General features: G+C 36.7%; 1 protein-coding gene across 2 annotated transcripts in view; it reads left to right on the forward strand.

Moving 5' to 3' along the window:
* Positions 1-204: 204 nt before the first annotated feature.
* The window catches only part of GAS2 (growth arrest specific 2), a 121,726-nt gene continuing 108,003 nt past the window's right edge, over positions 205-13,927 (forward strand). Inside the window, exons 1-2 of one of the 2 annotated variants that reach the window (XM_047072360.1) lie at positions 205-352; positions 12,855-12,976. In XM_047072360.1, coding sequence (XP_046928316.1) covers positions 205-352; positions 12,855-12,976 — 270 coding nt within the window. The remainder of the gene's footprint in view (positions 353-12,854; positions 12,977-13,927) is intronic. The other variant, XM_047072359.1, reaches the window with a different exon arrangement.

Here is a 13,927-nt window from a genome sequence, read left to right on the forward strand (position 1 = left end):
ATTGGTCAAAAGTGATAGGGCCAGTGCAGATAAAGCAAGTAGTGTTTTGTGGGGTTTAATAATTAAAAACCTCACCCGTCATCAAAACGTCCATGGATCTGGTTCCTTCCTGTGTCATTGGCAGAAAGATTTTCACGAGACAAGTCTATACAAAAAGCAACTCCTCTTTTTTTTGTTTTCAAAACAGGTATTACAAGTGGATAAATGATGTGCACTGCTCTGAGCCCAAAGGTACGCAGTGGACCTGGCCTTTCTGATATGCATCAGTATAGCCAATGGCTGGCCAGCAGACATGAAGCGAATTTGCTACCGATGAAAGAAGATCTGGCCTTGTGGTTAACCAATCTATTAGGTAAGGTTATAAGATCTTATTTTGTGAGCCAAGGTAACAGGCTGTTTTTTCTCCCCCCCTCATGTAGTGTCCTTCACCTAAGCATGTGACGGCACCTTGGGAAGAAAGATTTCATTATTTGGATTTTGCATCTGGGAAACCTGAGGCAGGTGGAAATTTTAAATGAATTTCTCAATATCTCTCACATGAACTGTGCTTAGTAATACCAGTATCATGCATTGAAATGTGGAAATGTGTGGTCAAATCTCTGGTTTTGTCTATAGGCCGGTCTGATTTATTTTTTACTTTTCTTTCATGCAGCTGACCAATTTGACCTGTTCTTTTGATACTGCACGCGGGCCACAGTCTGTGAAAATCTGACTTCTAAAACTAGATTTCTTCGTCCTACTTTTGTAGCACACCTTCCAAAACTGCTGAATACCCAGACTCTAGAACAAAATTGTCTATCCTTTGTCTAAATGAGCAGGCTGGAGTCGTCCAACCTTGAACTAAAGTTTTCTTTGCATTTCATTTTTGTTTGTAAGTGCTCTTCCAAAATTTGTCCCTGAGAAAAACGCTACCTCATGCTAAGGCTGCCTTTTTTTTTCTGTTCTGCCAGCATATTCATAGGATAAAATTTCAACCATGTGCACAATGGAATCGTGCATTTAAAGGATCATCATGTTTTCACCAGTAGCTTTTCACAGAGGATAGAATTAAAACCTGAAGAAAGGACCTTTATAGATATATGATAGAAGAGTTGAATACAGAGTAAACATAGAAAGCATGTGGTGCTTTATCATTTGCAGAAGGGATTTCACAACATTATTTTCTTATTTAAAGGATCCGTCAAGGCACATTTTTTATCTTCATTTTCCAGCTGATGAAAATGAGGAGCTTAGTGAGAGTGCCCTGTTTATCTAAAAACGTAGCAAGGTTTTGGCAGGGTTTGGCAAGATTTTAGCACATTTTCGCAAACGTTTCCTTTTGCTCACCATGGCTCTGGAGTTTTGCAGGGCTTTTACGTTTTTTAAGCCTTTATCCTAAGGTGAGATGTCTCCTTTTTCCTCAGTGTGTACATATGACTCTATGTGGTGTAGCAGGGCTACGTGTCGGTTTTCAGCGTGCCCAGCCACAGGGTAAGGACAGGAGTACCAAAGGCATTCCCAGGAAGACCCTTTATTACGCTATGACACTATATCCCCTGGAAGGAAGGGGCTGTACCCTTTTAGTAAGACATCCATACAAAGGTAGAGGTTTTATCACCATCACATACAGGGAGTCAAGTTTGTCTAGGCAGATGGATTTCCCTCTCTCTTTCTCTCTCTCTCATCCTTCAAGGGTTTACTAATGATTGTTACATTAGTACTTTATCATTAACTTTGAGCTGTCCTCAGATACACAGGCTATTGCAAGTGTAGCAGCATAGAAGAGAAATTAAGAGCACAGATTTGAAGTACACTGCCTATTGTGCTTGAACCCCAGATCGGCCACTTAACTAGCAATGTGATCTTGGGCAAGTTACTTATGCTGTCTGTCTCTCAGTTTCTTCATCTGTAAAGTGGTAATAATAGTAGTGTTATTCCACAGGGTTGCTGTGGGAGTAAATGATGAAAATACATATGCTAATTAGTACTGGGCATCTTCTAAATGCTATATGGTTTGTCATTGTTATTCCATTTATATAGTTTGGTGATAGTGTTAATTTGATTTTGTGGATAAGTTAATATATTCAACAAATATTTGAGTGTGCTACAGAATCATATATCAGTTTAGGGGCCCCTGGGTAGCTCTGTTGGTTAAGCTTCCGAGTCTTGATTTCGGCTCAGGTCATGATCTCATGGTTTTGTGAGTTTCAGCCCCACATCTGGCTCCACAATGACAGTGCAGAGCCTGCTTGGGATTCTCTGTCTCCCTCTCTATCTGCCCCTCTCCCACTCACACCATCTCTGTCCCTCTCAAAATAAAGAAATAAATCTAAAAATATATATATTATATGTATAATATATATTAGTTTAAAAAATGAACTCTGGAATCAGAGTGCTTGAATTCAAATCTCAATTCCATGAGTTACCAGCCCTGTGATACTAGGCAAGTGTCTTAATGCAATGTGCCTCAGTTTTCTCATCTATAAAATAAGTATAATATCAATACCAACCTCATAAGATTGTTGGAAATTAGAATGACATCACCAGCTTTAGAAATAGATCTGGCACATAGTAATCAACTAGCTAGGAAATACTAATTCTTGTAGTTAACTGTGTTTTAGACACAGTCTGCTAAGTCTGGAGGATAGAATAGTGATTAGGAATAGAGTACCGGCTCTTATAAGAGTTTGGAGTAAATTGAAAAAGAAACATTTTAAAGAAGTAAGTGAATAAATAATTCATTAACTGAGCTTGTAAACACTAAAAGATACAGGTTGCAATAAGAATGTAAAAAGAAGGAAGTGTGAATGGGCAAAGCTCAGGGGGCTTGTAGGGGGTATCCTCTTTAAAAGGTCTTATATTTGGGGCGCCTGAGTGGCTCAGTTGGTTAAGCATCTGATTTCAGCTCAGGTCATGATCTCTCAGTTAATGAGTTCGGGTCCCACGTCGGGCTCTGTTCTGACAGTTCAGAGCCTGGAGCCTGCTTCGGATTCTGTGTCTCCCTCTCTCTCTCTGTCCCTTCCCTGCTTGTGCTCTGTCTCTCTGTCTCTGTCTCAAAAATAAATAAACATAAAAAAAATGTTTTTAAAGTTCTTATATTTAAACTGAAAACTGAAGAATAGTTAACAGCTAGCCGGAGAAAGCATGGGAGAATAACCTGAGTGGAGGGAATGGCATAGGCTGAGACAGGAAGGAATTTGGTACCTTGGAAGAACTCAATGAAGGCTGGCATCAGTGGCACAGACCAAGAAGGAGAGAGGTTCATGTGACTTGTTGGGGCTAGATCACATACTGCTTTGAAGACCATGTTAAGGGGCTTTATAATTTTTTGTAGGGTGAAGGAAAAGTCAGGGAAAGATAATGATTAGAGTATAGCCTGTTTGTATAAGCATGTTCCAAGGTCTGGTGACTTGTCATCAAAGACATTTTATTTGGTGAATGTGATCATTTACAAAGCAGATTGATCAGGGTGAGCAGCCCAAGACATCCTCAAAGAATAGAGACTCACTGTGTGTGTAATGGAAAGATCCTTGGATTAAAAGTCAGGAGACCTGGCTCCTAACTGGGTGTCAGGAGACCTGGCTTCTGATTCTGGCTCTGCCACTCGGTAGGAAATTTGCCCAAAGTCACTCAGCTATCTGTTCTGGGCTCAGTGTCCTCAACCATAAAATGAAGGGCTTGGAGTGGATGATCTCTAATGTCCTTTCCAGTTCCAAAAGTCTAGGTTTCCAAGAAATCCATCTCTTGAGACCCAGTTTGAGATCATCAATATGCATAAACAAAGTGAAAACAATTTACATAAATGAATAATCTTTCTTTTAGAGAATAAGAATAATTTTTTTAATGCTAGTATTTGGTAACAAACATGCAACTGATGGTTTGTGAAATTTTCTCAGAAAGGGAATCTTAATCTCAAGGTACAATAACATACCACCTCGCATTGACTTATATTCGTAGAAGTAGAGAGATAATAGCTTTCAAGTGAATATTCACATGGTAACTTAGAAAGTAAACTCATAACTTGAGATTATTTTAAAGTGGTGAAGCATTTGGAGTTAAGAAAATGCATTATGTACTAGAATGGTAATGAAGAAGGGAGAAGAAAATGTATGGCTATGTTAGAAGATACTTTTATGGGGTGCCTTGGTGGCTCAGTCGGTTGAGCATCCGACTTCAGCTCAGGTCATGATCTCACAGCTCGTAAGTTCGAGCCCCATGTCGGACTCTGTACTGAGCTCAGAGCCTGGAGCTTGCTTTGGATTCTGTGTCTCCCTCTCTCTCTGCCCCTAACCCACTTGCATTCTGTCTCTGTCTCTCTCAAAAATAAATAAACATTTAGGGGCGCCTGGGTGGCGCAGTCGGTTAAGCGTCCGACTTCAGCCAGGTCACGATCTCGCGGTCCGCGAGTTCGAGCCCCGCGTCGGGCTCTGGGCTGATGGCTCAGAGCCTGGAGCCTGTTTCCGATTCTGTGTCTCCCTCTCTCTCTGCCCCTCCCCCGTTCATGCTCTGTCTCTCTCTGTCCCAAAAATAAATAAAACGTTGAAAAAAAAAAAATTAAAAAAAAAAAAAAATAAACATTTAAAAAATTTAAAAAAAGAGGGTATTTTTATTACACATAATAGATACATTTAGAATTCACATATTTTGGAAATGGAGTCCTTAAATTAAATTTTAAAATTATTTATTACTGACCATTTTGTCACCTCAGATATTTGCAAATTTATATTGTGTAGTTCTCTTTCAATTCTTGTTTTTCATCTACTTGAAAGTTAGAAATGTTTTGAAAGTAGTTTCAAAGTTGATACTGTCTCCATATAAAGTTTCTGCATTTTTTGGCAATGTAGAAATTTATATACTAAATTAAACCTTTCAATTAGATGGTGCCATTGTGATGTGGACCTTACTTGTGGAAAGGCTTTCTGCTTCTTTTAAGTAATTGATTAAAATATGACTTTTTTTGTCTTTCAAAAGGAGTATTAATGGTTGTTTAGATTCATATATTTCTGCTCCTATATATAAAATGTAAAATATAAGATATAGTTTCTTAAAGAACACTCAAAGTGTATTCAGATTTTTTGGTATATAAAAATGTTTGTTAGAGAAAATAATTACTTTGTTGGTTCAGAGACCAATATTCACATTCATGCCATATATGGAGTTATATAATACCGTAATTTCCAGGTACTTAATAGGTACTTATTAATTGGTAACAATAATAAATAGCACTTTACATTCTTAGGCATAAAATTAAAGCAACAATAGTGAGTTTTTATATGGAAATTTATATATTAGAATATTAAATGCCAGCTATCTTATGACAAATTAACTAGTTATGGTGAATAAATAGTTATGGTAGTTGGGATTTGTTTATGAGATAGCATACCAACTTGATTCATGAAAAGATCATCGTGTAATGTTTATTGACTACTCACACATTCTTGGAAATATCTACCCATCTTATTGAAAATAGTCTTTGTAGTCCAAGTATGTTTCTAGTACCTGGCACCATGGAGCGTTTTATGAGCAACATTCAGAAAAGACAGCAGAAGAACCCCAAAGACCCCTTTATTCTTCCCTATAAAACATTTCTTTGGCCATTGTGTCCTGTTACACATTAAATATATACATTTCATCTTTATTTTAGGCCTTCTGTTTTGTTACTTTTTTTCATGAACTAGTTATTGCCCATTTGTTATTTAACTGTGTCCTTAGGACACATTTGAACTTCAAGTGATTATACAAATAAATCTTGGGGAAACAATTATCACTTTGAATAAACAGCATGTTATTAAATTAACAGTCCCAGATTATAGCACCCACCCCTCCTTGAAATAGATGAGGCAGATTCTATGGATTTCATGATTGCTGATGGAGTATTGAATATTGCTGTTGGCTTAACTTTGAAATGAATATACTAATGTAAATGTTCTCAAGTTGTTTATTTCACTTGTGTTTCTTTAATCATTTAAAAATAATGGTCTACCTTTACCTTCAATTAGTATTTGGTTGATAACATTGTATGAACCATATGGTAATATATTTTTGAGAAAAGATTTTAGTTGTTAAGCATCCAAGAAATTGACATTGTTTTTAAAGATTGTAGATCTTTAGGATGTAAGTGTATAAGTATTTGGATATATGCAGGGACTTTGAGTAAATCATAAGATATATTACAAATTACATTATGCTGAATTGTTTCACTTAAATTTAAAAATGCATTATAGTAATTGATAGTATGGTGATTTACCCTTTGCCTGACTTTCCTACATGCACAGGAAAGAAAATCCAGTTATTATATGCTTAATATGATCAATATAGAATATTTTACAATTTTCAGTTATTTCTAAAATTAACCATATTTCAACATTAAAAAATTAAGCACCTGTTTATTGAAGCTGCTTCTGTCAAATACAACTGCTGTATAATGAGTTTGGAACAACTTTCTTTTCTTTTTTCTTAAAATCCTTTTATCAGATCCATATCCTGCAAAGTTTTCATATTCTTGACATAGTCAATAAAAATTCCTTAGGAGAGGTGGTATCTTATGCTAGTTCAAAAGTTTAGAGAATCAAATTCATGTTCACGAGTTAACACCTTTCAGAGAAGATACTGCCTCATTTTTTTTACCCATTTTTTCCAACAGAAACAGCTTTGTATTTTCTTGATATACATGCAGGGTAGATACTGTGAATCAGAGGGGACCAGATGCTGATCTAGGGTTTCTGGATATAATGAGTCCTTTCCTATCTCCCAACCTTCAAATTTCAATCTCAAAACACTGGCTAACCTGAGTTAAGCTAGCAGATGAGTTTCTTTGAGTTCTGCAATTAGTGAAATATGCTGGGAATGAGCGGTGCATTGAGCTTGGAGTAGAGTTTGGTCCTGCCTGGATCAGCTCTAGAGAAAACATACACCAGTTTTCTCTGCAATGAATCAGGCCTCACATCAGAACATGCCTAAATGACATTCTCAGCTATTCTCTGATCTACACAGTGGACTGCTATTCAGTTTTTAGCACCACTGTCTTCATCCCCAAGCTGTTTCTGTTTTTTCTTTTTGTTTGTTTGTTTTTGTTTTTGTTTTTTCCTGAAAGGCTTTTGGTGGAGTTTCTGCAGAGAAAAAGACAACAAGAATTAGGGAGAATGCTTTATTATAGAAACTAGTCATTTGTGTATTCAGCAAATATTTATTTAAGTAGCCAAGCACAGTGGCTAGCTAGGAGCATTGGACTGTAGGCGTAGACATCATGGGTTAAAAATCCAGATTCACTGAGTAATTTTAAGCAAATTGCTTAACCTAATACCTCAGTTTTATCATCTATAAAGTGAATACAATAATAGCCAAACTTCACAGTTTGGTGAGATGATTAAAAAACATGAATACCTGTAAAGTGCCTGACATATAGTTAGGTTTCAAATGTTAAATACCATTATTAGATGTTATCATATCTGCTAACTGATTGGGAGGAAAGCTTTCTTTCTTCGCAAGGTAGAAGTTAAAAAGGATTCTTTTTCCACGTGGCTCTAGTCCAAAACACTACAGGTTGATACTTAATCTTTATGGAAATTATGACAAGGCATATTTCTGGGAGGAATACACTGATGTGTAAAAGCGTGTGTGCTGATTTAGTTACTTGACAAAAAATTTCAGGCAGATCTGCATTTCATATGATTGTGCCCTAACATTTTATGAGGAAGTGAATTAACTACAATCTTTACTCAAACTCCCTGATCTTTGTCTATTGGCAAGCTGTCAGTCATGACCGAATTGGTGGTATGACGATCAAAGTCCGCAATTATGAACGCAAGAAGTAAAGATACTACTTCTAGACAAGACTGTTTTAGATTAACCTTCAAGTCAACAGTCTTTACATCCTAGTGTGGGTCAGTTGGTACTCCAAGATGATTTGATTATATCTATACATTGCCCTATCTTTTCTTTTCTTTTTCAAAATTTATTTATTTTGAGAGAGAAAGAGTGCACACATGTGTGTATACATGAGTGGGGGAGGGACAGAGAGAGAGAGGGAGAGAGGGAATCCTAAGCAGGCTCCATGCAGAGTGCGATTTGGGACTTGAACTCACAAGCTGTGAGATCATGACCCGAGCCAAAATCAAGAGTTGGACACTCAAGTGACTGAGCCACCCAGGCACTCACCCTATTTTTTCCTAAGCATACCAATAACCTGGGAAGACAGAGCTGGGGAAGAAGTGATTCTATTCTTCTAGAATCTTACTGCATCTAGTATTTATAATCTAATGTCTCAAAACAGTTACCCAATTCAGATTAAAGAAGATCTGGTTTTGCCTAGCAGAGATATTTCATTTTTTATAATGTTTACTTCAGAATTGGAATTAGTATTTCATACCTTGTTCTAATGGACTTGTCATGGTTAAATTGAGCTAACTTCATATACTGATATAAAAAAAACTGGTAATATTAATGTAATAAGATAATATATATCATTCCATCTAAAGTTTATATTGATTTCTTATAATTATAAAGTATGTTTAAAAATATATTTTATGATTCTTTGTGTGGAAAATATATTACACATGAAGATTAAAAAAAAACTTCTCCATCTTGCATTTTTTCCTTCATCCGAGGCAGTATTTCAACTATAAAGTATGTAACAGTGTCTGTTTTAGCAAAAAAAAAATCCACCTTTTGGAGCTATAAAATATACAGAATTGAAAGCTGACACCTAATATATTTTTCATTAGATACAGATGTTTAATGTAAACTCATTCTTTAAGTATTCAGGAAAATCAGGCTAATGAAAATTTTTCAGGTATAATGTATAAAAAGTAAAAATCATACCTTTTGGTAAATTGCTAATAACTTTTTAATGAGAGACATTTTTCTTTTTATAATTGACAAGTTCTTTTAAATTAACTGTAATCATCTTGCCACTTACCATTATGAATAGAATCTTTACATTGCCATGGAACTTCGGGAAAGACGAATACCTAAAGAGCTCTTTTAAATGAAGATAATCGTATAAGTAATTTATAAAGGGATCCTTCAACAATTTGGAGTAAAATTTACCTTCTCTACGTCAAAATGTAAATTTGGTAATTTTGAAAATATTTCTAATACTTATTTTTCCTACTTATTTCCAGAATTACTTTCTTACTAGACAATGCAGGCCAACATGGTGACTGCATAACACAAATTTTGCTGGACCAGCCTTTTGTATCTCCAGAATATTACTTTCATTCCTGAATGAAGTTCAGCTGCATACAATTTTGAAATAATAGTAGTGTTGTGTAGGCTACCTCTGTGGTGAGTAGTTAGGGCTCCTGATGTTTTGCCACCTGCAGAAGTCATCATCCTATCTGGGGGCTAAAATGCGAAGCATCCAGTAGGGAAGAAAGAACATTTTTAAAAAGTTAATTGTCTTTCCTTCTTTACCTGCCCTTCCCCCCAAACCAAATCAAACAAACAAAAAAGAATTCCAAACAGATGTTTCTTGAAATCCAAATATATTCTATGTTGTGAGTTGAACTTTAAGCCAGGACTTTATCTGTTGTTCCAGTTGGGTTATTTTTAGGTGTTCATGGAACTGAGCTGCATGCGTTGCCCTTACGATAAAAGCTGCTCCTAAGAGAGTCTCAGTACAAAACTTTAAAGCACTCCTTTTTTCCTTTTTTTGGCTTTAACTTAACCACTCTTTACAGAAATAATACCCAGCATTTTCTCCAAATTTTCCAGCAGTTTGTTTCTTTATTTGTTAATTTATGTGCTCACTGAACACATTATCTAGGTGCCTACTATGGTAATATCATTATACTTCCCTCTGTAGGACCACACACACACACACACACACACACACACACACACACACACACGATATTGCCCCAAGAGGTTTGAGGAAGACAATAGGTGCTTTTGGAGCACCTGGGTGGCTCAGTCGGTTGAGCGGTTGAGCATTTGACTGGCTCAGGTCATGATCTCATGGTTCACAAGTTTCAGCCCCATGCGGGGCTCTGTGTGGACAGCTTGGAGCCTGGAGCCTGCTTCTGATTCTGTGTCTCCCTCTCTCTCTGCCCCTCCTCTGCTTTCTCTCTCTCTCTCAAAAATAAATAAACATTAAAAAAAGAGGTTTACAATGAGATACCACCTTACACCTGTCAGAATGGCTAACATGAACAACTCAGGCAACAACAGATGTTGGTGAGGATGCGGAGAAAGAAGATCTCTTTTTGCATTGTTGGTGGCAATGCAAGCTGGCGCAGCCACTCTGGAAAACAGGATGGAGGTTCCTCAAAAAACTAAAAATAGAACTACCCTACGACCCAGCAATTGTACTCCTAGGCATTTAGCCATGGGATACAAGTGTGCTGTTTCGAAGGGACACATGCACCCCCATGTTTATAGCAGCATTATCAACAATAGCCAAAGTATGGAAAGAGCCCAGATGTCCATCGATGGATGAATGGATAAAGAAGATGTGGAATATATATACAATGGAGTATTACTCAGCAATCAAAAAGAATGAAATCTTGCCATTTGCAACTACGAGGATGGAACTGGAGGGTATCATGCTAAGTGAAATTAGTCAGAGAAAGACAAAAATCATATGACTTCACTCATATGAGGACTTTAAGAGACAATACAGATGAACATAAGGGAAGGGAAACAAAAATAATATAAAAACAGGGAGGGGCACAAAACAGATGAGACTCATAAATATGAAGAACAAACTGAGGGTTGCTGGAGGGGTTGTTGAAGGGGGGATGGGCTAAATGGGTAAGGGGCACTAAGGAATCTACCCCTGAAATCATTGTTTCACTATATGCTAACTAATTTGGATGTAAATTTTAAAAAATAAAATTAAAGAAAAAAGGAAAAAAAAAGAAGTTTGAGGAAGACAAGAACTTTACACAAAGCATATTACTAGCAGTAGAAGAAGTTTGGAAAGTTACCAAAATGAGTGATGCCTTTGAGTGTGGCCATGTAGAAAAGAGAGCAGTGTACACTGGGAGAATCTCTTTGTGGATTTCTGATTAAAGGAAAGATAGAACTTGGTCAGGCAGATATAAGGTAGGAAGATATTGTAGACAGGGGCCCACCAGGAAGAAAGGCTTGGTGGTAGGAATGGGAAGGTCTTGCTAGAGAAACAGTGAAGGCACTGTGTAGACCAAGAATCAAGGAGACTATAAAGATGCTAGGTTAGAAAAGTGGATTAGAGGCATAAGGCTCATCCTTTGGATATGTTAAAGTGGATATATTTCATATTTTGGGTAGCACAGAAGATTAGGGACTATGCAATAAAGAAGAATAATGACCCAGGAAGGGTAGTGTTTAGCAACAATAATTTTAACAATGAGTGTGATATGTATTGGAGAAGGAAGTTGAGGATACAAGGAATAGCCGTTGTTTTTGTTGCTAGAGGTTTAAATATCAAATCATGAAAATTAAAAAAGAATTTTTTTTCCATTTTATTTATTTTAGATAGAGACAGTGAGGGAGAGGGGCAGAGAGAGAGACAGAGAGAAAGAATCTTAAGCAGGCTCCACACTCAGCATGGAGCCTGACAGAGGACTCAATCCCATGACCCTGGGATCATGACCTGAGCTGAAATCAAGAGTTACATGCTCAACCCACCGAGCCACCCATGCACCCCCAAAATTTTTATTAATATTATGGTACCAGAAATAAAAGGAAGTATGGATCTATAGGAGCTGTGACTCATAAGTTATAGGAAATTAAGGCAGGAAAATAAAATATGTTGAAACTTAAGAGACTTAGAGTGCATGAAAAGGGGAGAGGTTAATTTGGGTTGCATATAAGAAAAAAATAGTGGTTTATAACACTGAAAGAAAGAAGGAATCAGGAGTAACAGGTTTAGGGTATAGGGTTTCGTTTTGGGGTGATAAAATATTCTGAAATTGTTCATGGTGATGATTGCACAAGTCTACTAAAAGCCACTGAATTATACACTTACATGGGTGAATTGTAAGGTATGTGAATTATATCACAATGAAGCCATTATAAAATAAAAGGAAAATGAAGAAACAAAATCTGTTTGGGGAGAATAGAAGAATGAAGACAAACGACCTTTAACTGGTTAACTGCCAGGGATGAACAATGGTAAATGATGGTCATAAGAGCAGTAGAAGAAGCCGAGTGGTTTTGAGGAGAGAGAAAAGCAGAAACTGAACCCAATAATCCTCAGTTCAAGGATGGTGGTAGGAAGAGGAATGGTTAGAGGGTAGTGTTTCTTTCAGGGTTGCATTAGTTTCACCTCATCATCTTAATCAGGAAAACAAACTCAATAGAACTTAGAGATGTGGTTTACACATTGGCCGTGCCACTACAGTTGCCAATGGTGGTTGACTTTTCAATGCACTGTGACTCTATTTCAAATTAAAGAAAAGAGAGCTTATGGTGTTCTTGTAGTCAAAGACATAAACAAAACACAGGATGCCGGCTCTGCCTTCTGCCTTCACCTTGTGGGCCAGAGTAATCAAATGGGCTCCTGAGGGTAGGTTGAGTGCATCTCAGAGGTCAAACTGCAATCATGGGAAAAACATTTTGAATTTCGTTGACTGGTTGGTTTTTATTCCTCTGGATTGCCAAGTGGAGGGACTCTCACATAGGGTATCTCTTTGCCATTTTGAATGTGAAATAAAACTTTTATGCAGTTGAAATTATGTCATGAACATCTAAAATGTTGAGATTCTTGCCACCAGAGGAAAACATAAAATTCCAGAGAAACATTCTTTTCCTGTGTTCCCATCCCAGATATGCAACCCAGCTGGAATAGAAGTTTTGGTGATAAAAGCTCTGTGTCAGATATGTTGGCATGAATGTCATATTTGCATTGGGGAATGCTTATGCTTTTATAATTCTCCTTTTTGTTATTGCAGGGAAGGAGATTACAGCAGAAACTTTTATGGAAAAATTGGATAATGGTGCCTTGCTCTGTCAACTTGCAGAAACCATGCAGGAGAAATTCAAAGAGGGCATGGATGCTAACAAGCCTACAAAGGTAGGGGATCCCCAGGCAAAATCATTCAGGAGGCGGATTACATTTGTAGTTGCTTATGAACAGAGGTTAATTTTAGTATTTTGTTGTCAATGGTGCATTAATATGTCTATTAACAAAACACAGAGGATGCATTTTAATCAGGCAACATGTAATTTGCACTGTACATAAATTACATAATCCTTTCAGTAAGTCTAATTAACTAGAAGGTTATGAAAATTGATGGTATTAATACAAAACAAGTACTGTGTATAAGCTGGTTGAATCTGATGTATTGATTACAAATTTAGCACAGAAATAATTTATGTAATCAGGTGATGAACAAAATCTGGTCAAGAAAGATTTACTGAATAGGTCTTTGTTTCCACATAGATTATTATAATAGATCATTGGAATAAAGTATCTGGAGTGTGTAATTTTTTTGTAAGTAGTAGCATTGAACTAAGTAACTTTAGACAAATTACTTTTTTCTGACTGCTCAGATTTCCTTTGTGCACATATTCTTTTAAGGTTATTATGAGTTCATAATGAGAGTGTGATGCTTGTTATCTTTTTAAAAATTTTTACATTGTTTTATTTATTTATGTTTGAGAGAGTGAGGGAAAAAGAATGAGCAGGGGAGAGGCAGAGAGAGAAGGAGATCCAGAATCTGAAGCAGGCTCCAGGCTCTCAGCTGTCAGCACAGAGCCCCACGCAGGGCTCAAACCCACGAACTGTGAGAGAATGACCTGAGCAGAGGTTGGACATCCAACCGACTGAGACACCCATGTGCCCCTGATGCTTGGTATTTTTTGGAAGAAACAAGATAGATGACACTTTTTAATTTTTAAAAGAGAAAGAAAAAGCATAAGAAAAAATAAGTTTAAAATAATGTTGAAAATAGCTTAACATAAAAACTTAAAAATTGTTAAATTTTCTGCAACTGTGGCAAAAAAAAAAGTAAATCTGATTACT

Source organism: Lynx rufus, unplaced genomic scaffold (genome assembly GCF_022079265.1).
Source record: "Lynx rufus isolate CCGP_SWC_20201006 ecotype Redwood Valley unplaced genomic scaffold, mLynRuf1.p SCAF_9, whole genome shotgun sequence".
NCBI classification, from domain to species: domain Eukaryota; kingdom Metazoa; phylum Chordata; class Mammalia; order Carnivora; family Felidae; genus Lynx; species Lynx rufus.